Here is a 27,909-nt window from a genome sequence, read left to right as displayed (position 1 = left end):
GGGACCAATGTTGATTTTCAAGTGACTGCATAGGCTTTTTGTTAAGGAAGGCAATGCTGTGTGAATACAGGATCTGGTGTCAGAGAGCTGACCTTTGGCACAGGGACCAGACTGTCTGTGCAACCCTGTGAGTAAACTGCTTCCCTGGGTCTTCCACAGGAGCCTTTTCCAATAGATGTAATTTTGTGTTTCACCTTTGGATTTAAACATGACAGGCTAAAATTTCTCTTCTGCCATTGCAGGCACTGAGAGAGCCCTTGCTGCTGCAGTTAATGTGTTTCAGTGTGGTGGGAGCAGAGCTGAACTGGAGGTCTCAGTGCATTAGGGAAAGGCTCATGAAGTGTTGTGAGGATCGGGCTCTGCCAGCCACACTGAGGGCTGTTGTGTTATGGGGACAGGAGAGTGTTTGTGCAAGGGCTTGTGTTGCTGTGAGTGTAGGCTGGGGCAGCTTCACCTTTGGAGCTGGAACAAAGCTTCGTGTAAAGCCCTGTGAGTACTGATGGTGGCATTTTGCATCCTTGCATGAGGATGCAGATATATCCAGGGCAATAATCTTAGTCTGTTCATTATGGAAAAGCTTTCTATGAGCATGCACAATCCTTTGTCTTCCGTACTGTTCTGGCAAAAAAGATGTAGGGTGGTGTGGGAAGAAGGAGAGTCAGAACAGAATATTACATCTGACCTGGGAATAAGATTGTTTTCAAAGGCAGGTCAGTGCTGTGGATTGAGAGAAGATCATTCTTCTCCACAGGAATGTCCCAGGCAGAACTTGCCATACCTGAATGAGAACAAGGGCAGTTATCTCCTGGATAAGGCTTGATGTCAGAGTTAATATTTTTTGGGACTGCCATGAGTGAAAGCATCTTGTAGATCTCAAAGGACAGATCACCTTTGTCCTTCATCATTTATTTCCTGTTTTATCATGACTTACAAATGTCAGCCTCCTCTGAGGATGACAGTGTTTCTTCTTTCTGAACTGACAGGTTTCTCTAAAGCAGGCTTTGACAGTGGCAACATGGAGGCTCAGTTTTTGGCAAGCTCACTTTTTGCTTTTACTCCATTTTTAAAACAGTTCCAGACTTGTGTTCACTCTTTAATTTTGGCAGCACTATTGCTTTCAGCTGCAGGCAGGTGGGCTCCAGCTGAAGTCTCCTGATGTGTTGTTGAAGTCTATGGCTGCAGCTTGGTTGTGTAAGGAACATTCCCCAGCCCAGATAATTGTTGGTTCCAGACAGCTGGTTTTGATGGGAAGGAGCTGTTCTATTTGAGTTGCTTTGTGCAGTCAGTGGCATGAGAGCCAATAGTTTTTGCTGTGGGGTGAAGGGCTGTGAGAATGCTGGAAACTACAAAGTGGTGCTGGGCACAGGGACGCGCCTGGTTGTGAAGTCCAGTGAGTACAAGTTCTGTCCTGCTTTGTCATTCTGCCGTAGAGGTCAGCACTTTCCAAGTCCCCCAGCATTCCCTTTATCTGGTCAGAGCAGGAATGTTTTTGTCTCTGGCAGCCTCCTGAATGCCCGCGGCCTCTCCTGACCTGAGCTCAGCTGGGCCCTTCTTTCCCAACTTAAATTACTCTTCCTCAACTAGAATGGGGACAGGTTCTGCCTCAAAAGACCTGGGTGAGCTTTTTGTTAGGGAAGGAAATGCTGTGTGATTATAACCCTGGCACTAAGCTAACCTTTGGCACGGGGACCAGACTCTTTGTCCGACCCTGTGAGTACACAGCTTCCATAGGCTTTCCTTACGTGTCTTTTCCAGTAGATGTAATTTTGTGTTCCTATTTTGACTGCAGACTTGCAGAGCTGAAACCAATTCAGCACCACAGCAGGTTTTGAGAATGCCCCTTGCTGCTGCAGTTAATGTGCTTCTGTATGGTGGGAGCAGATCTGAATTGGAGGTCTGCATGTTTTCGGGAAAGGCTGAGATGAGGCTTGCTGGGATAGGGCTCAGCCAGCATCACTACGGGCTGGTTGGTCACGGGGAGAGGAGAGCGTTTGCATAAGGGATTGTGATGCTGTGAGTGATGGCTTGAGCAGGCTGACCTTTGGAGCCGGAACAAAGCTTTGTGTAAAGCCCTGAGAGTACTGCTGGTGTTATTTTCAAGCCATGTATGTTGATCAAGAAATACCCAAGACAATAATGTTACTGTATTGGTTAGCACAGTCTTCTAATAAGCATGCATGACCCTCTGTCTTCTGTATGGTTATGGCAAAAGAGATGCAGGGTGGAAGGAGAGACAAAGCAGAATTTTACATTAAGTTCAGGACAGAAGGCTCTTTGCTAAGGAAGGCCTGTGCTGTGGATTGTGAGTAGAACATTCTTCTCTACAGGAACGTCCCAGGCAGAACTTGTGTCTCTTGAATGAGCACCAGTGCAAATATCTGCTGGAAAAGGGCACATGGCAGTGCCAATATATTTTAGGACTGAGGTGAGAGGAAGGATCGTGAAGATTTCACAGAAATCTTTTTTCTTGCTCCATCACAGCTTACAAGTGTCAGCCTCCTCCATGGCTGACAGTGTTTCTTTTCTGAGAGTGGAGAGGTTTCTGTAAAGCAGGCTGTGACTGTGGCAATATGGAGGCTCTGGTACCGGCAAGCTCACCTTTGGGCACGGCAGCAGACTGTCTGTGAAACCCAGTGAGTACCTCTTAGTTACCTGCACATGTTAAACTGAGCTGCTGAGGTGGGGCAGGCGGTCATTAAGGTGAAGTTCAGGCTGTCCCGAAGGAACATTTACGTGCTCCCAGAGGGTCCCTGTGAAGTTACTAGCACGGCATTCCTGAGGCCACACTGTCTGCTCAGAGCTCCCCGCTGCTGCTTGTGCTTGTTGTTGTGCAGCTGTAAAGCCTCTGCAGTGCTGGCTGGAGTGTGGGCAGAGAACGGGAGAGTGAGCTCTGGGCATGGCACAGAGCTCTCTGTGAATGCCCACGGGGGTGGTGGCTGTTTCCTTACCCTGCTGCCTGAGCACTGGATTGGTTTCCCACTTGGTGCGTGTTCCAGGATGGTTCCTGTGCGGAACGGTCCAAAGAGCATGACCAGGAAGGCATCCTAAGCTGGAGTCAGAGGTGGAGGGCAAGGGTAACATCTGCTGTCCCTCTGCATTTTTCTGAGGAACCCGGTTCTGTTTCTGGCGTGTAGGGTTGTCTGTAGTATTTGCCATTGGGTGTGTCAGGGTGTGAGTTCAGCATCCAGCAGGAAGGTGACCTTTGGAGGTGGGACACAACTGGCAGTGAGACCTGGTAGGTAGAAAGCAACCTTGAATGAGAAAGGATAGGAAGTTTGCATTCCCTCCTTTGGTAAATCCAGCTGTACTGCTTTGGAAACTGCCCTGCTCAGGGGTGGAGTCTGTGTGTGTCTTTGCTCATTCACGCGTGTGCGCTGGGCATGCTGCAGTCAGCTGTTGGTAAGACACACACTGCGAGCAGTATGTCCAGGGGACATGGTCTGATTGTAACGCTGATCCAGGTCTGAGCGTGGATCATCCTGGCCTTCCCAAGGCTGAGCTAAGATTTAGTTTAAATATCAGGGAGAAGTTCTTTACTAAGAGAGCGGTGAGGTGCTGGAAGAGGCTGCCCAGAGAGGTTCTGGATGCTCCATCCCTGCAGGTGTTCAACAGCATGTTGGAAGGAGCCCTGGGCTGCTAGGTCTGGTGTTAGATATGGGTGTTGGTGGTCCTGCATGCTGCAGGGCGTTTGGAGCACGATGATCCTTGAGGTCCCTTCCAGTCCAAGCCATTCTATGATTCTATGAATCACTGATACTTTCTCAACTTAAACTGTTCTTCCTGAAGTCATGGATCAGTGCCTGGATTGTCTTGAGAGTGCACCACAGAATGGGGATAGGTGCTGCCTCTCCAATGCCTGTGTGGGCTTTTTGTTTGGAAAGGAAATACTGTGTGATTCTAGCTCCAACACTGGCAAGCTGAACTTTGGCTCGGGGACCAGACTTTCTGTACAACCATGTGAGTGTGCTTTTTCCAAAAGTCTTCCATAGGTGCTTTTTGCAGTAGGTGTATTGAAGTGTTAATCCTTTTATTACAGCTTTGCAAGCTGGAACCCTTCTCTGCCATTGCAGGCTGTGAGAATGCCATGGCTGCAGAAAATTAGTGTGTGCTGTGAACAGAGTTGAACTGGAGGTCGGAATGCTTTTGGGAAGGGGTATTCAGTGCTCTCAGTCTGTGCTGTGTCACACTGGTATGGATGGGTGCTGATGAGAGGAGGAGGGAAAGATGAGTGCCCCAGCCTTATCCCGTACAACCAGCACGGTAACTTCCACTCTTGCTTTGGGATCAGAAGGTCCCTGCTCATCCTTCTGCTGCCCCTCTGTGACTTGGCATGGTCAGACTAATCTTTGGGGACCAGTGTTGGTTCTCAAGTGACTGCATGGGCTTTCTGTTAAGGAAATCAATGCTGTGTGGATGCAGGATATGGTGCTAGAGAGCTGGCCTTTGGCACAGGGACCAGACTTTCTGTCCAACCCTGTGAGTACACTGCTTCCATAGGTCTTCTATAGGTGCCTTTTCCGATAGGTGTAATTTTGTGTTTCTTCTTTGGACTTATAACACGACAGGGCTAAAATCCCTCTTCTGCCATTACTGATAATGCCCTCACTGCTGCTGTTAAGGTGTTTCAGTGTGGTGGGAGCAGAGCTGAATTGGAGGTCTCAATGCATTAGAGAAAGGGTCATGGAAGTGTTGTGAGGATCGGGCTCTGCCAGCCACACTGAGGGCTGTTGTGTTATGGGGACAGGAGAGTGTTTGTGCAAGGGCTTGTGTTGCTGTGAGTGTAGGCTGGGACAGCTTCACCTTTGGAGCTGGAACAAAGCTTTGTGTAAAGCCCTGTGAGTACCGATGGTGGTATTTTATATCTTTACATGGTAATCCAGAAATACCCAGAACAATAATGTTATTTTGTACATTTGGCGATTTTTTTCTGCATATCAGCATGCACAATTTTTTGTCTTCTGACTGGTTATAGCAAACAAGCTGGAGGGTGGAGTGGGAAGAAATAGCAATTGAGCACAATTTTACCACAGTAAAATCCATTTATGATGGAAGGTCAGAGGCAATAGACTGTGTACATGGATGGACACAGACTGTGAGCAGTATGTCCAGGGGAAATGGTCTGATTGAAACACTGATGCAGGTCTCAGAGTAGAATGCCCTTGGCCTTTCCAGAGCTGAGGTCATCTGCATTCCTCTTTCTCAACTTCACCTTCTCTTTCTCAAGACACCAATCAGTGTCTGTTTTATCATGAGTGTGCACAATCAATAGAGATGTGTGTTGCCTCCCAGATGTCTGGGGGGGGCATGGGAGGCTTTCTGTTAAGGTAGGAAATGTTTCATTGTTCTAACTATGACTCCAAGCTGACCTTTGGCTCAGGGACCAGACTCTCAGTTCCATCATGTGAGTATGCAGCTCCCAGAGGTCTTCCATACAAGCTTCTTTCCATAGATGTAGTTTGGTGTTCCACCTTTTGATTTCACATTTGCTGAGCTGGAAGCTCTTGCTTTACATTACAGGCTCCGAGAATGCCCTCACTGCTACAGTTATTGTGGTGGTGGGAGTAGAGCTGAACTGGAGGTCAGCATGCTTTTGGGATTAAGTCACCTTTGGGTATGCAGTGTGCTCTGTGACACTGATTTTTCTAAAACTTATGAGGAATTTACCATTGTGATGGCAACCTAGGGGATAGTATGGATGGATAGGGAATAGGAGGAGAAGTCTTGCTGAGATGGGGATCAGCCAACCACACTAAGGGCTTCCTTATTATGGGGGGAGGAGAGCATTTGCATAAAGGCTTGTGTTGCTGTGAGTGATGGCTTGAGCAGGCTGACCTTTGGAGCTGGAACAAAGCTTTGTGTAAAGCCTTGTGAGTACTGTTGGTGGTATTTTGTAGCCTTGCATGATAATGCACAAATATCTAAGACATTAATGTTAGTACGTACATTAAGGACAGCATGCACAATCCTTTGTCTTCTGTCTGGTTATGGCAAAGCAGAAGTTTCTCTCAGGACATAGGAGAGTATATTTGCAAAGGATGGTCAGAGGTGGTTAATTGAAGGCATGAATTAGAGTGGACGTGAGCCAAGACTTTGGGGTTTTTGAGGCAGCAGGAAACACTGTGGGTATAATGTAGCAGGTGGAAAGATGACATTCGGTGAAGGAACATTGCTGATTGTAAAGCCCTGTGAGTACAAGCACTGAGTCCACTCTGGCACTTTGCAGCCTATGAGGCTACCAGGTTCTTTCTTTCCCTATGGCTTTTCCTTTTTTTTTTTTTGCAAACCAATGTAATTTAGGGCTTCTCTTTAATTGGTAAAAATCTGTCTGTATGGCCCCAGAAAATGGTGGTGGATCAAATTAAATCTAGGCTGCAATAGATAGTGCTCCCTAGACTTCGGTACTGGAGCTCTTCCTGTTTAATATCTTCACTGATGATATGGACCAGAATGCACCCTCAGTAAGTTTCCAGATGGCACAAAGTTGGGAGGAAGTTTTTCTGCCTCAGGGTAGGAAGTCTCTACAAAAGGATCTGAATAGGCTGGATGAATGGAGTGAGGCCAATTGTACCATGTTCGACATGACTAAGTGCTGGGTCCTGCATTTTGTTCCCAACAACTCTGTGCATGGGGCAGGGTGACTGGAAACTGCAGAAAGGATCTGGAGGTGTTAGAACATAACATCAACCAGTAGTGTGCCCAAGTGGCCATGAAGGCAATTGACTCGCATCAGAAACACTGTAGCCAGCAGGAGCTGGGAAATCATCTTCCCTTCATACCTGGCACTGGTGAGGCTGTGCCTTGAATGTTGTTGGCCCCTTATTAGAAGAAAGACATCAAGGCCCTGGAGCATGCCCAGAGAAGGGCAATGAAACTGTTGAGGAGTCTGGAGCACAAGTCTTATGAGGAGTGGCTGAGGGAGCTGGGATTGTTCAGTCTGGAGAAGAGGAGGCTCAGGGAGACCTGATTGCCCACTACAGCTACTTGAAAGGAGGTTGTTACGAGGTGGGGGTCGGCCTCTTCTCCCGTGTAACCAGTGCTAGGGGCTGGAGGAAATGGCCTCATGTTGTGCCAAGAGAGGTTCAGGTTGGAAAATAGGAAAAAATCCACTCAGAAAGAGTAGTGATGCATTGGGATAGGTTGCTCAAGAAGCGGAGGTGTTCAAGAAATGTGGAAATGTAGCACTTTGGGACATGGTTTAGTGGGCATGATGGCAATGGGTTAATAGTTGAACTAGATTATTTTAGTGGTCTTTTCTAACCATAACGATTCTGTGATTCTAAAAGTAGGGGCTTGGGTTCTCAAGGAGATGGGGTTGCCTTTCTCACAAAGGATGCAGAAGGGCTTATGTTCTTGTGAAGGTGAAAACCACTGTGGGAACTATGGCAAGCTCACCCTTGGACAGGGGACACAACTTCAGGTTCTGCCAAGTGAGTTCAGCTGCCTCCCACTTCCTTGGCTTCCCATGCAATATGTTATGGCACTTAAACTTCCTTATGTGCTTGTTTCTGCTTCTCCCTTCTCTCTGAGCATAGATGGATGTGTGTTCTGTCCTTCCTGGCCTTGGCATTTGCTGGCCTTGAGCCTTGAGGGCTTATGCTGCTTCTCAAGATATTGGATGAGCTTTTTGTTGTGGGAGGAAATGCTGTGTATTATAGCTCTGCATATGGCACAGTGACCTTTGGTTCGGGGACCAGGCTGTCCATACAGCCCAGTGAGTGTTCAGTTTTTCTGTGTCTCCTTTGTCATATTGCTTATGTATCCACTGTAGATATCTCTGTGGCATCCATCTCACCTTACAGAGGTAGAGGAAAAAATAGGTGCTATTTCATTTTATGTAGATGATCTAGCCATCAGAGGACTCTCTGGGAATATGACCTTGCATGAAATCCTACCCAAGTTAGAGATTTGAAATGTGGTCTTGTCCTTAGAAATGTTTCAATGAGGTGGACTTATGCTGTTGAGAGAAAGATGCTTTGAACACCTCTCTCCTGGTTGCTGATAGTCTGTGAGCAAGCAGGAAAGAAGGCAGAGGAACAGGTAGATCAACTTATGCCCAGTGTCTGTATGTGGTAAGAAAGGTGGTGGGGGATGCAAAATTGGGTTTTAGGTTCTGTTTCTTACTTTTTTCCTTTCAGGTATCTCAGGCAAGGCCCAGAATTTGCTTGGTGCAACTCTTTCCTGTTAGTTAAGCTAGATAGCTCTCAGTACGTAGACTGTTTTTCTGAGTATAACTGGAGTGGAAAGCACACCACAGTTGCTTTCAGCCTAGAGAAGTGTGGACAGTGACAAAGGGCACCTTATGTGGGTGAGCAGACAGCCATGAGTGGGAGGAGAACTTCCAATAAAGCCAAGCAAGTCCACTGTCAATCCAGCCTTCAGAAAGGCAGACTGTTTCTACCTGAATGTGAGCATTCTACTTGCCCAGGGTGTAAGCAAGGAGGCTACCACTACATCCCCAGTGCTGGTTTCATCTGCTGGCAGCTGAACCCTCTGGGTTTCTGTCAATTGCCATGCTGTTGTGACAACCCTCTCAAATTCACCCTTGGCTCTGTGTCTAAAGCCACCATCTTGCCAATTAGGTGAGTTAATGGTACCATCTCATCTCACAGTCACGTCCTGTGGCTTTGCTCTAGCAATAACACAGGAGAGAAAAAGTAACCTGAGCCCTCACGGAATGCATGTTCTGTTGGTAAATCATAAAGTAGATGGCAAGAACACTACGTTTCGTTTGGCGTAACAGCACGAGTCCAAGCTCTTTTGGGACTCTGGTTGAAAACCAGCGTCAGTGAATGGATGGTATTCTCAAAGAAGCCCCAATCAGATGAACAAGTGTATCTGAAACATTGTTTGGGGAACAGATTCCACTGTGTTCCAGGTAATTACTGTTTTTGAGCATGTTGTGACAGAGCTTTGCAACAGCTTATTGAACAAGGCCGTGCACGAGGCTGAAGTATTTTTGTACTGAAATATGTTGGAGTGTGTATATTGCAGACAAAGTCACATTTGGAAAGGGAACTTTGCTTTCAGTTGTAGCCCGTAAGTAGCCAAGTAGACTGGAAACTAGTATTTGGGTCACTTTTTCTCTCCATACTTTTTGTTTAGTGGAGATAAACTTGTGAGCTAAACTGTGAAATTCTCCAGAAGCTCTTAGAAAATGACCATAGACATGTCTACCATGGCCTTGGCCTCTCTGCAGTATTTCATAGCGTTTAAGTTAACAGAAAAAGACTTCTCCCTTTAATCTAAACTTAGTGGTATGTGGTGGAGATAATGGCATTCCAGATAAATTTGGAAACCTGGTCCTGTTGAAGCTTAAGCAGATTTTGGAGGCTGCAGTGGTGCAGTAGGGGTGGCATTTTCAGAACACGTTCTGCAGAGCTATGTGCCTTTCAGCTTCTATGTCTGAAAAATTCCGGGGTAATTTCTGTTAAGCAATGAATAAGCTTTCTAAATTTAAACTGAATGGTTGCGTTTTCCTTTTCTTGTGATGTCTGAAGTTTACGTGTCTGTGTATTTTAAACCTCATTTTCCAGTGATCCAAAATCACTTGAATTTGGAGATAATATATCTTCCTCAGTATCCTTGATGCTGCTTCCACAGGGCTTGCTGCAGATCCAGATCCTACCCATCTCTCTGGACAAATTCATTGCCAGTTCTGACACTTCACATTTCAGGATAACCAACATGTTGACCTCATCAGAAGAGCTGCTATGTTTGCTACCTCCTTGGCCACGATGTGAATGCTGGTTTGGGAAGGTGGTGTTTGGCAGGAAGGGTAATTTTAACCCTGAGACCTGGTAAGCATTGTAACATGTAGAATAATCTGTAATTTACATTTTCAGTACTGAGCTGGGCACTCAGCTCGATAGATCTACATGTCTACAAATGCAGCAGAATTTTTCCAAGGGCCTCAACTCCTCCACAGTGTTACAGGGGCCTACAAGGCAACAAAACAAAGCAAATACCAAAGCCCTTCAGTGCTTGCTGCCCTCAGGCTCCAGATGATTTTGCTGTTGTCCTTCTGGTACTTGAGTACTTTTTCTGGTACTTGAGCTTGAGTACTTTTTTATGAGATGGCAATAAAAATGGATCTGGAGCCTAAGTATACAGAGACAGTTTGGCATCTTTACTCCCTGTCTGTTGATAAATAATGGGATTTGTGGAGGAAGTGATGGTGTCTGTGCAAAAAGAGATTTTGACAGAGTGTATTGCACTGGGTGTATGATGCAGGAAGACGGGTTCTCTTTGGTTCTGGAACAAGGTTGGCAGTGCTTTCTTGTGAGTACACAATGTCATTTTCTGGAGAAAACGGTCATGAGTGAGCCTGCAGAACAAAATGTGATATTAAATTCAGGGGTAGGGATGCAGATGCATGATGGTGTGTTCTGTCCATAAACATATCCTATAGTCATCATATATTCAAATCATGTTCTGGTAAAAATAATAGTTATATAATTGGGTGTGGATCAATTTGTCCTTTACATGCTTTCTTCTGAACATACTTCTGGTTTATCTTTTTGAGAGGTCAGTTACTGATCCACTGGAAAAAATTAAAGAGTAAGTGGAGCTAAACTGAAAGTTGATCTTAGTAAGTACATATAACCTACAATTTGACCTTATATAGAGAGAGAGGGAATGAACAAGAAATGCTATACCTGAGCAGGGTGTTAAGCCTCAGTTTTATTCTATTCTGAATTATATCCACATTGCTGTGCAATCCATTAAATTGGGAAAAATCAAAATGTCTGTTTTAAAAAAAGTCCAAATGAAGTTGACAAATTCCTGCTGAATTCTGTGGTAATTAATGTAAATTTACAGACAAAATATTCAAACATAGGTGGGAAAAGATAAGAGGGTATAAGAAGTAGATAGGTCCGGTCCAAATACCAGTCTTCACAAAAACAAGAGCTAACTTGTTAAAATGTCTTAAGTGTATTGAAAATATGGACAAAAAATAATTTTTATGCAGTAGAATATTGGAAGAGTGTCAAGGATGAAATGCTTAGACTTGGAAATTCAAATTAAAAAAAAAAAAAAAGCCTAAAAGAAATTTAATATAGTTCACTTTCTTTAAAATGTAGGGTTGTACTGTTGTTTACTTTTTCTATGACTTTGGGCCATTATTGCATCAGAGCTGTATGTGGCACAGTGGATTCTGGATGTGCTTGGACGCTGTCTTATTTCTCATACCATCATTTGAAAATCCCTACACATCAGAACATCTGATAGAAGAATAACAGCTGGATTAAACATTTAAATTCCCATATCAGTCTTTCCATGAAGGAACTGCTGTATTTCATGTTTAAATTTCCTGAGATAGATCAGACAAACTGTAGTTGTGCCTGTGGATGTGATGGCTTCAGGGATGGTTTTTGTTGGCTTGTTTTTCATTGTGTGAACACTGGCTATAAAGTCATCTTTGGAAAAGGGACAGAGTTTACTGTGAAACCAAGTAAGAAACATGTTTATGCATGCTTCTGTTTTTTATTGTGGATTTAGACTTGAATAGCAGAGTGGCTTTTCAGATTGTGACTTGGTAGTGAAAGAAACTGTCTAGTTGAAATGCGTAGTCCTGATCTGAATTACTGTATTTTTTCTTGTGTTATCTACCCATTTGATGTATCATGGAAAAAAAGCTGTGGAGGGAAAAGTGGATTGATAGGAAGATGGTCCTCATCAGTTACTCTGATCCTAAACCATGGTCATGTTCTTGTTCCCATCCTTTTCTAGCCCGACAAGGCTTTGTGCGGAAGCTATGGTACCACGTCTAACAACAAAGTCAACAAATAGTTTTGTTTCAGCAGGGATCATAAGCAGCTTCGTTACTAACTATCTGTTGGTACAGTTCAAAAAGTTCTCATCCTTTACTGGTTGTGGCAGGGAACACCAAGGATGAGGAAAAGGTGGGGATACTCAATGTCTTCTTCTGACTTTCAAAGTCAGAGTAGTTATCCTCAGGGTACTCAGCCTGTGAGTTGGGAGGCAGGGATGTCGAGCAGAATACACTCCTCACAATTCTGGAAGAGCATACAAAGATTTTTGCTATACCAGACAGCACTGTGTGTCTACGAATACCTACCAGCTTACGTTTGGAGATGGAACCACACTTGTGGTAAAACCAAGTAAGATTTCTGAGGCTCGGGACTTTGAGTTGTTTGGTGGAAAAATCCAGCCCACCAAAAATAAAGTGAAAGCTTGCTAAAAGAGTAATAAAATCCAGTTCAGATGCAGGTTGTTGCGAAATGAGAATTGCAAGGATTTCATTCTTACTATAGTGTCTGCTAGATATTATAGGACAGAGATCCTCCTCAGTGCAATTATTTAAATTTCACAAGCTATGGAGTTTTGCTATGGGGGAGCATTTAAAATCTGGCAACATAGGTGCATGCAACTTATCTTCCCACTGTGAGTAGTTCCACACTTGCACCATGGTGCAGGCAAGCTTTGTGTCCTGGTGTTTCTCCTGGAAATTTTAAAAAAACTTATATTTGGAGTTGGAGATAACTTCCTTCTGTTTTTCTCCAGATATGTGAACTTTTTTAGCTTAGGTAAATACCTAACTATAAGTATGCTTAGTTTGCAAAATATTCACAGCAGACTCTTTAGTCTATTCTTTCACTTCATCTGAAATAAAATTAGGAATTGGTTCCTAAATGTAACCAGACAGAGACTTCCTTTTAGTTGCTTGAATTTGGAGACATATAATAATACTGATGGAAATTTTATACATATATTCCCTCCTTTGAAAATTGTGCATGTGTTCTCACACCTAACAAACTTTCCTGGGCATTTCCTGAGTCAGAAACCTCATGTTAATTTTTTATTACTTCAATTAAATATCAAGCAAATTTTCAGTAGTCCTGTAGATTCATCAGGGAATTTCTAAATTTGGAAAAGAACTATATAAGAAAAGCAAAGTTGTTCAGGAAGATAGTCAATATATATATATATTTTTTTCCATTGGAGGATAGTAAAAACAATTAAAAATTCTTTACCTGTGTCTTAGATTTTATCTATAATTTCTTAGAAATTCAGTCCCACTTTCCTTTTGGGATGGAGAGTACATTTAATTATGGTCTAGGTTTTGCAGAGGGAATGAGAGAGAGGTGTCACTGGTGTCTGGATTTTGTTCACATTTTAACTAATGATTTAATTATGATCTCATTCTCCATTTAATTTGCAGCAGGGATCTCTTATGGGTTGTATTCTTAAGGAAGGATTCTGCTTGATGTTAGCCAGTGGGTGAGGTTTTGATGTGCTTTGCCCTCATGTCCACTGTGGTGTGAATGTATTTTTCCAGCTACACAGAACATGATACTCAGAGCTTTCATTATGTTTAGCCCACTTTCAACATGCAAAACTAGATAGCCCTGCAAACTGGGAGCATGTTGGTTTATTATGTTATTTATTGTGTAATTGTCTTATTTTTACTCCTTTTTTTTTTCTTTTTTCTTTTTCTTTTTTTTTTTTTTTAGCCCAGATGCAAACTTCCATGAATATATGGCCTGAATTCAAATTCTGATATTTGATTTTTCTGTATTTTTTTTTTTTCCAACCCTTCACATTAGTCATACTGTTCAGTTTTTCTGCTATCTGGGACAATTGTTGTTTCTGGCTCTTGGTAATGGAAATGGGCTATATATTGCACTGAGAGTGCTTATTTGTGTGTGTGTAGTTGAGTACTCATCAGAGTTCTGCCCAAGCTGCCATGGCAGACCTGGTTCTGGAGAGAATGGAGGGGAGATTTCTATTGTGTTCTGAAAGGCTGTGAAGAATTCAGGGCAAGATCCAAGCCCATGTTTGGTAGTGGCACTCATCTTTGGGTGAAACCCAGAAGGTGTTAAATAATACAATGTAAAGTGCAGCCTGGAAGAGGAGGATAGGCAGCACAAGTGAACTGAGCAGAAAGGCAGCACAGACTGGTCAGACTCAACAGCAGTGGTCAGAAGGCTTCTAAACACTTTCTGGAAGGCATATTCTAATTGACACACATAGGAAATAATAAGCAGATGTCTGATTAGACTGTGGGCAAAGGCCAGAACAGTGAGTGGCAAAAATGATAGAGCAATGGGTCTAACATGTTTATTTCACTGTACATGTTGAGGAGATGGCAGTAACTTGCCTTCCTTAGATTATTCCAATAAGCATCTTGCATTGCCACATGTACAGTGAAGCATATGAGCATACAAAGGCTCCATTTTGCAAAGCACGGTGTCACAGTGTAATACTGGGGGTTACAGCGAACTCGTATTTGGAACTGGAACCAAACTTACAGTTTCTGTAGGTATGTCTGAATTCTCAGATGTGATTTCTCTCGGAAATACTTATGTCACTTTAGAAGTTATTTTGTCTTTTAGTTGCTTTACAGTATAATTTTCAGCTGATGTAAAAGTTACTCATATGACCGTATATATATTTTCCCCTCCCTATGCTTGATGATGTACAAATCAGACATTTAAAATATTCAAGTTGAATTTTCTTGAAAAGTTGGAAAGAGATGACTGTTTCTGGGCTAACAATCCAGGATAACAGAAATCTTTATGTGGAGAATAGGCAAAGGGAAATGGAAAAGTCAGCACTGGTGAGCAAAATCTGGAGTGGTGAGAATTGTCCCATAAAGCTGTAGTATGTAAAATGGGCTTTTCTGGTAGGTGGATACTAATGCTTTAAGAAAAGAGGATCCTGATGAAAAGTAGGAGCACATAATGGGCTTCAGGAGATCCTGAACAAAGCTGTAATGATAGGGCTGGGTTTCTGCCATAATGTGAAGTGCAAATAATTGAAGCTCAAGAAGCAAGTTTATCTTTGAGAATGTGTCATGGCCAAACCATGACAGAATGGTACCAAGTTTGTAGTCACAGCCAATTAGTGGGGAGTACTGTGAGGTTGCTTCAGCATTCAACATCTACATGAGCATTAGAAGTTGTAAGAGATTATTCCTTTTGCACCTTTGTCTCAAAGCTTGCGATTGCATGAGAATTTGTGGTACAAAAGGCCTTAAAAGCTAGGGGTGAGATAGATAGCCAGACAGAGGAGAAGGAGTTCAAGAGGATGCATTAGTAAATTATTTCTGTGGAAATATGATAAATAATTTGGTGTGGACAAAAGTACATGGAAAAAAAAGTAGTGTTTTTGCTAGTTGCTGCCACAAACTGATCTCCCAAAGTAATTTTAAGCAGTGACGAGTGAGCAGTTACGAGCTCTGCATGTTCTTAGGTGGCAAATGAACATGATGATGTATGGAAAACTTCCAGTTCAAAATTCACAGAAATTTAAAGAGGTCTGTAGGGGAAGAGTACAGTCTGCTCTTGCATGTATGCTCTGTTTCTTATATTCTTTCTCAAGTAACTTGTAATCTGTTATCTATGGGCATGGCATTAATACAGTTTAACATAGAAATGCCTTTGGATCATTGACTAAGCTCCTGTTTTCTCAAGTATAGTTAATTTTCCAAACATATGATGTATGGGTCTTTTTACCCATACCCATTCCCCTGATCAATTTTAATGTTTTTCGGCAATGTCTGAAAAAAATAAATGTTCTTCTCTTGTGTGAAACTTCTTGGAGAAGGGAAAGAAAGGAAGGCAGATACTGTGAAACCAACCTTTTTCTTTTTTCTTTTTGTAAATGTGTCATTTTTTATAAATTTCTTTACGAGACGTTTAATCTAAATTATTTTCTTTTTACTCTGAAAGAGTAATGCTTCCATTTGCTAAAATGGTGTCATGTTTAAGATAACTTCAAAGTGATTTTATTCTAAAAGTAAAAATACACAACAATATAAAGAAATGATCAATTCTGAAAATCACTGGGAAAAAATCTTATATTTCAAACGATCTTCTGACCCTGTTGAAAAATATAAGACAAAAATAAGAACCTCCAATTTATATGGAGCTATTAGCAAGCTAAAGTAGTGAAGATTCAGAGCACTCCTTGAGTTTGTTTGTCCTCAGATTGACTTGTTATGGCCATATCTGTATGCAACTGCTACAGATCTAGCTCTGTTCACAACTAAGACTTTCCTGAATGCATACCAAAAACCTCAGCGTTTTTTGGCAGTATAAGCAATGGTCTCCCTGTAAAAAAAAAAAAAAAAATTGCATACTGAAAAGCATGACTTCTACTTAAAATCTAAATGGCAAATTTGAATTGAAATCACTCTTGACTAATCCAGATAGCAAATCCAAGAAAATGGGATGATGGAGTTGATACTATCCCATTAGACCCTATGTAAGCTTTGAATTAAAAGTAGATACATTAAATTTTGAGAGATTTATCTGGCTGACAGTGAGATTAAGTAAATGAAGAATGAAGGACAGATTTGTGATGCAGGTGGTTTTGTGGAAACAAAACATAAATAAATACAGGGAAATATTCAAGAGAAGGAGTTCGAAAGTTTGAAAAACATGGAATATGACAGTGCTTCATAATGAAAATATGAATAAAGGATGGATGCAAAGTCCTAGATAGACTGTTCTGTCTAACTATGGAGATCCATGGGATTTCCTTTAGTGGACTGTTTCATGGCTGAAGGTTCCATTCAGTACCACTCCGAATATTGTAGAGGCCTGTGTTATTGTGCGACTATGGAAATAGTTACAAACTCACATTTGGATCTGGGAGAAGAATTCTGGTTCTGCCAGGTAAATGCATCCCGAATTTTTGCCTAACTTGCAAGCTTGTTGAGGATACACATTAAGATCAGGGAAAATGCTATAGTAGCCTGAGGTGTCACCCTAACTGGTGGAAGTTATTGCAAGGAAGATGTCCAAGCAGTATTTCTTGAGACAGCTGAAGAAAAATGTGCTTACAGTGCTCTTCAGTCAGTTGCGTTCCTGTAATAGCTAAGACAAAGACTAATTCTGTTCTTTTGACAAGTCACTAGCATTCCTCCTATTCTAAGGGTAAATCCGTGACGCTTCCATTGGCCTCAAGCCAAGTCATGGACGATATGTCAGATGAACAAACATTGAAATAAAAGAATTGCTATAATATTAAGAAAATATCTACTTCTGTACCACCATTTTATCTTTACTTGCAGGAGAATCCACCAAGGTATAATATACTCATTCCTTTTTAAACTGTCAGTGTCAGAACGGGAACTGACCTATCTTTTGTCTTGTTGGACAACAGTGGTATTATCCACAGATAGCACAGGTGGATTCTGTACATGACTGGGACATGAATCCAGATTTACCAAGCTGTCAAAGCCACAAGTCCATCCTTAATCCTTACTTCTGGTACTGCTTACCTGAGTGAGAGTGTAGGAACCTTGATGTGCAAAGGCTCAGATGGCTTTACAGCTCCTCAGTGAATCTGCAAGATCTGGATAGGATATCAGTGTGCCATTGAAACTGAAAGGAGATAAATTATAAGCAAGGTCAGAGGTTTCCTGGAACATGTGAATTATCGGGGTGAAGAGGATACGAGCTGACATTATCAAAAGCAGCCCTGCTGATGATTAAGCCAGTAGTAAGTAATAGGCAACGAAATGTTAAGGAAAAAAGTTCTTAACCACATGGTGTGCTGAATAGAATTTAGGCAATTTTACAAACAGATTACTCAAGCATCACTCTCAAAATCTGCAATACACAGCTGTAACCAAGGAAAGAATGATAATTTTTTTATCCCCCTGTTCCTGACCATTTTTCTTGTAGATTTCTTTTGTACTTTGACAGTGTTTAAAATCAGTGTATTTTGCCACTGCTCCCTTAAGTTACTCCCTGCTCTAGAATGCCATTGATCTGGCTGTCAGTATGAGTTTGGAAAACGTGCCTACGTTTTTGCAGAGATTGGCATCGGTGTGCCAACCAGGGATATGCAGAACTGGCATTTGGAGCTGGAACCCAACTTCTTGTCACCCCGAGTATGTTTAAACTTTTTGTACCCTATTAGCACCAGGAGTGCAGTTACTTGTTCTTTAGGCAGGTGGACTAGGGGATTACATGAGAGCATTTTCCCATCTTCTTTTAGACCGCCACTGACAAAAATATGTTGAAAAAGAGATGCTGTGTTGAAAGCCAAGGAGTGCTTGTATATGGTGTGACAGTGACTCACTACAGGAAAGAACAGCTAGATAAGGTGGTCATGTTTCTTATGGTTTTCTATGGCTAAACAGCTTACTGATGCTTAGCATTCACAGCGTGGTGTGGTCAGGCATACAGCACGGCAAGGAGTTTGCATGCTGCCAAATACTGCATAACAAATTTAAGTTACATGAGTTGAGTTTTTGGTTATTAGCACGTTCAGATTTGATTTATCCATCTTTAAAATAACAACCATATGATGTTTTGGAGTCATTCAGCCTAATGACCTTATGATTGGATTTTCTAACTCTTAGCCTAAGAATATATCAAGATTTTTTTGTTTTAAAATCCGAAAGTGTAGTCCTTATTTGTCTAAACTAACGTTAGAATGTGAGCAGTTAGGAATTAGAAAATTTGTATTTGCAAAGGAGACCAAATTTCTTGTGATGCTTTTTAAGCCTCTTTCCTTTCCTCAGTAAAATTTTAAAAGGCTTAGAAACCTGTTAAGATGGAAAGAAGTTTCAAACAACTTTGTGTCAAGTAGACAGTTTTCCTACATACTTTGGATGAGAAGACACTGAAATACGCAGCTACTAGGCAACAACTGATTGCAAAGTCTTATTGTTGAGTGAGAAAGATATACTACATTTGTAAGAGGAAATAGATTTAAAGTCAGCTCAGGTGCTTAAGATATGGAGAAGGACAGGCTATGAAAACAGGAGCAGTGACCACTAATTTGTGTTTCTAAATACAGCTACCTTTATGGAGAATGAACATACCCTCTAGATGAGGGAGGGAAGAGAGGCTGAAAGAAAATGAAGGCAGGATTATTTCTCAACATTGTGATGGTGAAGATGCATCAGGGATCCTGGGAATACTGGGAAATGAGATAGCATCATTAATTTCTTAGACTAATGACATTGGCATGTCATTGACCTTAGCTTACAGTCTTGTCAGACAGTGTGAAGGCTCATGCTGTCATTCTGAAAAGGAAAATGCTAGCCTGGGCTAACTTTGTTGCACGAACACCAGAAGTTGCATTTTTTTACTTAGGAAGGGGAAAAATTCAGACACTTCTGAGTTCATATTTAAATCATAGTTTCACATTAAATAAGGAAGAAATTTCCCAGGTGACTTAAGCTATGTCATTTGCAATGATTTGAACTTGGATGTATGGGATACTGGAGCCACAGGAGTAATTTTTGGAAATTGCACAAGGCTGTCTGTAATCCCAAGTAAGTTTATCTAATTAAAAGTGTTCATTAGATAGACTGGTCAGTGAAGGGTATCAGTTTGTTGCAAAAACACATCTATCTTTGAAGCAATATCACAAATATAAAATCAAAAGTTTCTTTTGACAACTGAGTTTCAACAAAAAAAAGTATTTTCTTCCACCTGTATTTAGAGAGGGATTTCAGGATTAATTACTTGAATACTTTTGTTCTTGCTCACTATAAAAATTGGATTTTTTAAAATTCATTTCTTTATTGGCTGAATGGATAGTTAATCTCAGTTCAGGAAGTTTATTGTTTTGAGTTGAAATTATTTATTTCCCCCTATAAATGAAATTTCTGGTGTAAAAATACTGAAAACTGTTTCTGACAGTTAAAACCCATGCTGGTTTTGGAAGAAAAAGCCTACACAAACGTCTTAGGAAAATGATAGCTCTCAGAAAATTAATGGACTGCCTTCTCAAGCCTTTGTTTCCAGGGACAATTATTGCACAAATGGTTAAACTCTAAATGGTCATCAAACTCAATTACACTAATTCCAGTCTGACCAAACACTGAAAGATTCTGCTTTGGAGGGAATGGATAATGAGATAATTCTTTATAGAATATCAGTTGTGTGTTAAATCAGTTCAGCTTTCTGTTTGGGGAAAAAATAAAAGACATAGATCTTTGATGTTGAAACAAACTTAAGCTGCTCTCCCACTGAACTCTACTGGAGTTGGCCTTCATTGTAGAATGGTCAGGGATGGTATTTAGATAGCTCCTCTTCATCCACCTGGAAGATATGCTTCACTGAGGATGCAGTTAGGCAAGGTTGAGAGATCAGAGCATCCTTATTTACTTCTCAAACTTTTCATAAATAAAGGTCATAGATACCAACACAGCAACTCCAACACATCCACCAACTTGTTAAGACAGAATAACAGGAAATGTAGGTCACAGTGCTGTAGTCATATTAGCTGGTATTTACCAAGCTTGCTATCTGCAGACTTTCAAAACAGCATGCAAATATGCAAAGGAACAAATTGGAAAATGCTTCTAGTGACAGAACGAAGCCAGCAACCACTAAGAGCAAGAATGAGAAATGAGTATTTTGCAAAGCAGGCGGTGCTGAAGCTGCCAGCAAAAACAAAAAACATTTTTAAAATCTGCACTAGATAAAAGCATTGCAAAGGCAGTGAGGAAAAAAACATACACTAATTTAGAGAGAGAGTTGGATTTGCAGCTCTTCTGATAGCAGAGCACTTGTTGTGAAAGAGAAGAACAGATCTAGCTATTTCTCTCTTTTTTCTTTTTTTTCTTTTTTTTTTTTTTTTTGTATCCTTGCACTCCATATTAACAATACAGGCTGGTTCATTTGTATTTCTTTTTTTTTGTTGTTGTCATTTGCCTTTTAAATGGGGTCTACCATCCATGTCCCTTCCAGGCCTACCATCAAGGTCCCTTCCAGTCCCCGATATTCTCTGATTCTGTGATTCTGTGATCCAGCTTTTTTTAAATCTGAATATATTGCTGAAATCTATTCCCAAAGGAATAACCATACCCCCCCCCCCCCCAAAAAAAAAAATAATAATAATAAAAAAAAATCGTACTGTCAGTTGGTGAAATGTAATGAAAATTTTATTTATTTATTTAATCTTTCTTTCCCTAAATGGGAACATATGTTGCTACTTTGCAGTGGCTTTCATATCTTTTTCCCATAGGAGCATTGTTAGCTAGACTGGCAGTAAATATGGACACATTTAAGACCTGGCATTATAACCAGCATTCTTCAAGTCAGCTGGAGGAAGTGGGATTATGAATATCAGTGGTGGATTCGACAATGCATCTGCAGAAAGCAGAGAATGCCCCTGGGCCAATCTGTCCTCCCCAGACATGAATTCTCACGGCTGTGAAGCAGGAGGAGGGTGGTCTCTGCCTGTTTTACACATCTCTGACTGCAGTCAGGTCATGATCCTAAAGGAATACCAGGCGGCAGTGTAGAGTTGAACAAGCTTTACAGAGAGGGATAACTAGGTTAGATGTAGACCTTTAGGCTGTGGGTGGCCACATGAGTATTATTTGAGATGCTCTAGGGATCCAGGTTGACCACCTGTGGCTCAACATATGTCAAAGAAGCCTCCTGTAGCTCCGTGAGTGCCTTGGTTCACAAATGGTGTCCAAACTCAAGATCCCTATGATCAGACGGCTTCCCATTTGAATCATGGAGGGACATCCATACCTGAGGTGTCAGTGTGTCAAGATTGACACATCTAATGTGTGTCACCTAATATTCTAATCTCACCTAATGCCTCTTCTCCATTTTCAGATATTACTCCATCTCCTTCAGTCTACAGACTGACCTCTGAAGATGACAAGAATTTGGAAATGTGCCTTATCACGGATTACTCCCCTGAAAAGCTAAAATCAATTCGCTCAAATGTTAATAAGACAGAAACTGTTGTGGAGGTGGCAACATCTGAGAACAAATATGAAGCGAGCTACCTGTCAACCTACTGGGCCAAGAAGGGTGAAATGGAGTGTGGTGCCATGCACGAGGGACTTGAAGTACGAAGCGATGATCCTGAAGCTGGTAATGTTGGTTGTGTGTTCAGAGCTATACGTGGTCTCTCTGCTATTAGTATGAACAGGACTTGTTCACATCTCCTAACACTGTAAGCAGTGCTGAGCTGTGCTCCAACTCTCTAAAGGAATGCTGTCTTGTTGCATCTGCTTTCTTTTGTGTTATTCCTTGGTAGAAACAAGATGAAGGGTCAGTAGGCTGGGATAGTCACAGCAGAGAGATCTCAAAATCACAACATGGGAGATATAAAGCTTGAAAATCCTTTGTCTGATGGGACACTAAAGTTGAATTACATCTTACTATATGCTTGCATTGAAAGTAGCGTATGTATTTATGGTTTAATGGCCAGAAACTCAAATTCAACCCTTCTAGATAGAAACACCTTTGTGAACTTCTGACAAAGTCAATTTCTGTTATTAATTAAATTTCTTGTTACTATCTGCAGGTGCCAGCACTCTCTGCATTACAGGGATGTCGCTGCACTTCAAGACAGGTATGAACACAGCATTTTACGAGGAAAGCTTGATTTAAGAAAATTCTTCCTAATTTTTTGCTAATGTCCCCTGTTTGTTGATGTAAGGTACAGGTATGTCAGCTTGACTGAAATCCTGTCCGTGTTTCAGAAGAGATGTTTTTCGGGTGCACACCTAACAAACCAAAAGATGAGGTGGTTTCTGCAGCATGTGCGCACTGCAGATACAGTGCACGAGAGTAAGCTCTGCAAGTTCAAAGGAGCTGAGCCTGCCTCTGCACAAGCTGGGTTTGCAGAATAGCTTTACTCTTGCAAACACGCAATCTTGCTGGGGAAAAAAAAAAAAAAAAAAACACCAAGTGGAAAAACAAGAAACAAAAATAACAGCAAAGCACACCAAGAACCAGTTAGCCAAATGTTTCCAAAACAGTACTTCAAAAAAAGCACTCATAAGTAAACTTGGCAGATTGGACCAGATGTTTCAGAGATAGGTTTTCAAAGAGAACTTTAAAATGATGTTTTGGTGACCACATCCTGCTTCTCCAATATAGATCAGTATATTTTCAGGTGAAAATGACATTGTAGCTAAGATTTGGGTGTTCAAGAAATGTGTAGATGTGGCATTTAGGGACATGGCTTAGTAGGCAGTATCAGTGGTAGGCAGAAGGTTAGACTAGATGCTCTTGGAAGCCTTTTCCAACCTTAATGATTCTATGATTAGTAGAACATCCAAGTAGACTCTGTGTTCTTTGGACAAAATTTAACTTGTTTTTCCTTCTGCCGCTCTTAAAAAACTGGGGGGAGAGGATGGGTAGACTCTTCCAGCATCCCTGTGTCATATACACTGTTAATAACAACCAAGTGGTTGGCAGTCCTCCTTGCTGTAGAATTAAGCTCATACTGACTGAAAGCCTGGCCCTTGAAATAGACTCTCAGTGGGGTGGTTCTGTTCATTGCTTCATTAGTGCCCTACCAGCTCAGCCATGCAAAGTGGAAAAAGCTTCATTAAGAAGTACTGTTAGGTCTGTCTAGAAGTGGGGATGTCACAGTGCTCTTATGACTTTCATTCCTTGTTACTTCAACAGATGAGAACCTGAACACGCTGACCTTCTCACAACTGGGCCTGAAAATAATTTTAATGAAAGCAATAATTTTTAATGTGCTGATGACGATGCTTATGTGGAAAAAAAATGTGAGTATATACCACAAAAGTGGTAAGGCCTCTGAGAAAGCACCTGGATCAACTCATTATCTATGTTCGCTCTCTATAACTGTTTGTGCAGTTCATTCATACACCTTTTACCTGTAAACTCCCTCCACTTCTTTGCAGATCATCGTGCTATCATTTTCCGCACTCTTCCAAACTAATTACCCTTCTTTATCCTCATGCAAATTTAACTTCTTTCTAAACATCCCTCCTTTTCCTGCAACATTCTTCTCCCTTGTCTGCACTCATTCTTCAGATTCATCCCCTCACTATCTCCAGATGTGAAAGTTTGATGGGCACTGACTCTAAAGTCCTCAGAACTAATATGTTGGTTTTGGCCCAGTGTCTTTTTCCTCTTTCTATTGCCCAGATGCTTCAGGTGTGCTATTATGTAGCTGTGACTCCACCTTAAGTAATGACTTAACTTACTTTTTTTGTTTGTTTGTTTGTTTATTACAGGAATGAAAGTAACCAGACAGTGCAGATGTGAGGTACCAAAAAAAATCTGTTGAAGAATCATCATTGGAGCATTGGGTGCAAGAGATTCTCCTACTGCAATAGATATCATTGTTTTTTCTGTATATCACACCAGCCATTATAGTCTAAATTGCTTTATGTGCATTTTTATAAAGCTACTCAGAAATATGTTACAATTCTCAGCATTCTACTCATTTAGCATGACAATGCCTTTTTTTTTGTTTTGGTTTGGTTTGGTTTTTTTTTTTTTTTTTTTTTGGATGAAGCAGAGATTGCTGTAACTGTGTATTGTCAAACATCTCTATTACTTGCATTAAAATGATATAAAATTTCTGCCTGAATTGAGTAACACTCACTTCTCAATCACTCACCTCTCTATCACAGAAGAATGCTTTTAGCAAAATTTTAAGGTCGATGTGGCATTTCTTTAGGCCTATTAAATAACTACTACTGATAATAAGAAACTTGTTCAGGTTTTTTGTATCTCTCATTGGAGGAACTTGTTTTATCTTTCACGTGAGCTTTAGGATCCGGGTTAGCCTTTGGGATGAAGGAGGGAAGGGGTGCCAGGAAAGGCAGAACAAAAGTTAGCCACCAGGTACTGTGTGCAGCAATCAGCTTGATTCACTGCAGAGGGAACGTCTACAACTCTCAGGACATCTACTTCCTTGCTGTGTTTGAGGGAGGACATCATGACTGTCCCAGAGAGGGAGGAAGAGAGAGGAGAGGAACATTTCCTCCAAGTCTAGGCTCTGTGCTATGTGAAGACAATGGTGAAACACAGCTTGCTAACAGTGAGAGAATTAGAAAGAGATCCAGGCACTTGAAAGATATTTGCTGCCATAGGGAATGCAGCAGTCTGTAGCATCCCATTCTAAATATCCTCTGTTCCCAAGCACACCCTGTAGAATAAGGTGTCTGCCTTGTATTACAGACATCACTTGACTGGCCTGTCTCTCCAGATTCAGGCTCTTGCTCACAAGATTGAAAAGGCTTGAGCCTTGCTTGTACCTCACATCACTGCCCATCTAAGTGGTAGGGAAAGTGTTACTATACTGAGAGGCATGATTCTCATAGGATAGCATAATATCACCAAATCATAGTATGGCTTAGGTTGGAATGGTCCTTAAACACCATCTACATTCAATCCCCTGCTGTGGGTAGGGTTGCCAACCCCTACATCAGGCTGCCCAGAGTCCATCCAACCTGTCCTTGAGCACCTTCAGGGATGAGGCACCCACATCTCTGGGCAGCCTGTGCCCCTCACCACTCTCTGAGTAAGGAACCTCAATCTCCCCTCTTTTAGTTTAAAAGTTCCCTCTTGTCCTATTGCTATTAGACCATGTAAAAAATTAGTTTCCCTTTCATTTATAAACTTCTTTCAAGTGCTGAAAGGCTAGAATAAGGTCTCTCTGTAGCCTTCTCTTTTCCAGACTGAACAAGCCAAACTCCTTTAGTGTGTCTTCACGGGAGAGGTGCTCCAGCCATCTGATCATCTTCATGGCCCTCCTCTGGACCTGCTCCCACAGTTCCACATCTTTCCTGTGCTGGGGGCCTCAGGTCTGGACACAGTACTCCAGATGGGTCCTCACAAAAGCAGAGGAGAGGGGGACAATCACCTTCCTTGCCTTGCTGCCATCTCTCATGTGATGCAGCCCAGGATACTGTTGGTCTTCTGGGCTGCAAGAGCACACTGCTGGCTCATGTCCAGCTTTTCATCCACTAGAACTTCCAAGTCCTTCTCCACAGGGCTGCTCAAGGAGTTCTTCTTCCAGTCTGTATATATATCTGGAACAGTTCCAACCCAACTGCAACACTTTGCACTTGGCCTTGTTGAACCTCATTAGGTTCACATGGGCCCACTTTTCAAGCCTGTGCAGGTCCCTCCAGATGACATTTCTTCCATATTAACTGCACCACTCAGTTTGGTGTCATCAGCAAACTTGCTGGGAGTGCACTTGATCCCATCATGTACATCATTGATAAAAATGTTGAAGAGTGCCAGTCTGAAAACAGATCCCTAGGGGACACCACTTGTCACCAGCATTCACCTGGACATGGAACCACTAACCACAACCCTCTAGCTGTGGCTATCCAACCAGTTCCTTACCAACCTTGTAGTCCATCCTCCAAATCCATCTCTTTCCAATTCAGAGAGAAGGATGTTGCGTGGAACCACATCAAATGGCTTGCAGAAATCCAGTTGATGTTCTGTCTTTCCTTGTCAATTGACACAGAACATTTCTTACTCTGATGGATTCACAAGCCCTTACAGGGGTTTCTGATTTTGGAACAGCTCATATTTCAAATACTTTCAGTCCAAAGTGCTGATGGATAGGGTCCCTCTGTACATACCTTGTCAGCACGTCTGCCATGGGGTCTGAGTCCACAGTTCTGAGCAGCAAGAAAATAAACTATCCCTGATCTCCTGCCATGGCGCTGCCACCTGACCTCTGTCATGGTTCCTTGCAGACGGCCTGTCACTGAGCCACACTTACTGGCTACTGCTACCCAGGGACAGCATCGAAGTTTTCAGGTCTGTAAATATCTATTAATAGAGATGTTCAGGGACTCATTCTTGACAAAAAGCCTCAGCTTCCTTTCCCTCCAGCTGTAGAAAACCCATGGCTATTTTAACTCTAAATTCCAGCCAGTTCTTGAACCTTCCATTTTGCTCATGATGAGGGCTGCTGCATCAAAAGAAAGCCGCTCTTGATGAAACTGTCTAAACCATTTCCCTGTTACAAAGCAAAGCAGTCCCACTTTCATACATTTTCAACAGACTAACCTCATTCTGAAAACCTTTAGAGATGCGGAAGGTAAGTTTCCATGCTCATTTATCTTTAACACCACTTTTTAATATTATTATTATGTTGTAATTAGAGCTCTCTCCTAGATGTAAAGACAGTTTGCAGCCTGTGTTTCCATATCTCAGTATTTTCCAGGTTAAACAACCCCATTTATAAGATTTGCTGAGTGAGGGGATGAGTACTTAGCTGAAGTTGTGTTTTGACTGAAATGACTCCTAACATTTGATCTCCAAAGCACTGAATTTGTAGGTCTAGTTCAAAGGTACTTTCAGAGATTAGGGTTTTGATCTCCCACCACCGCTATGTACCTTCCTCCTACTCTCAACTTTGTGGTTTCTTGTTTATTTCAAGAGAGAAAAACCACAGTGCAAAGCAAAGGCAGGAAATAATACAGTGAGACAGGATGTGGAACGGGTCTCATGGCCCAGGTGGGGCAGGAAAGGGCACACTACTGGTTCCATGACGTCAGTGCCGAGATCTGGGTCATCTTTTGATGCTCCTCTATACTTCACCACAGAAACCTCTTCCTCTGCAAAGTGGGGTGTAAAATAGTGTGGGGGAGCAGGGCTGGTGTGGCACGTGGCAGGAAGGAGGAGAAGCATGTGGAAAAGAAACAGCAGACGTTAGACCACAAGCCAAAGTTGAAAGAGATAAAGAAACCCCCTCTTCATAGCCCCCCACCAGAGCCTGCTCTTCAGCGTACGGGGGGGAAGTTGTTCTGGGTACAACAGGAAAGACTGAGCTATGTATAGCACAGAAGGAGGAAAGGGGGGGAAAAAATGAATTACAAAGCTTGGTGGGCTGCAAGGGGAGATATTAGAAGAGTGTAGTATTTCTGAATTTGCCAATAGGTTTCTGTACCACATTATAGAGGCAGTGAATCAATGGAGGAAAATCCTTCCACTCCTGACATAAAAGACAAAAGCAGGAAGATGGGGGAGGCCAGAGTCCTCTGATATTGCCAGGAAAGGAGATGTTTCCACAACCTACAGTACATTATCTCCTGTGCAAGCTCCTGCTCCCTAATGCCCTTCTATAGATTGGAGATAAACTTGCATCTTTTCTAAGGGTCTTGGAGAAAACACCCTACCCTGTGTTTGTTATCCCTCACTAAACATGGCC

At 41.9% G+C, this 27,909-nt stretch overlaps 1 gene segment (V, D, J or C); it reads left to right on the top strand.

Annotated features, from left to right (window-relative positions):
* The window catches only part of LOC104914550 (M1-specific T cell receptor alpha chain-like), a 29,336-nt gene extending 5,018 nt beyond the window's left edge, over positions 1-24,318 (top strand). The window contains 4 exon segments of the C gene segment in view: positions 21,567-21,830; positions 22,267-22,314; positions 23,379-23,485; positions 23,960-24,318. Coding sequence covers positions 21,567-21,830; positions 22,267-22,314; positions 23,379-23,485; positions 23,960-23,965 — 425 coding nt within the window.
* Positions 24,319-27,909: the final 3,591 nt, after the last annotated feature.

This window comes from Meleagris gallopavo, chromosome 29 (genome assembly GCF_905368555.1).
Source record: "Meleagris gallopavo chromosome 29, MGAL_WU_HG_1.1, whole genome shotgun sequence".
NCBI classification, from domain to species: Eukaryota; Metazoa; Chordata; class Aves; order Galliformes; family Phasianidae; genus Meleagris; species Meleagris gallopavo.
Note: the sequence above shows the minus strand (reverse complement) of the source record. Positions and strands in the feature narration are given on the sequence as shown.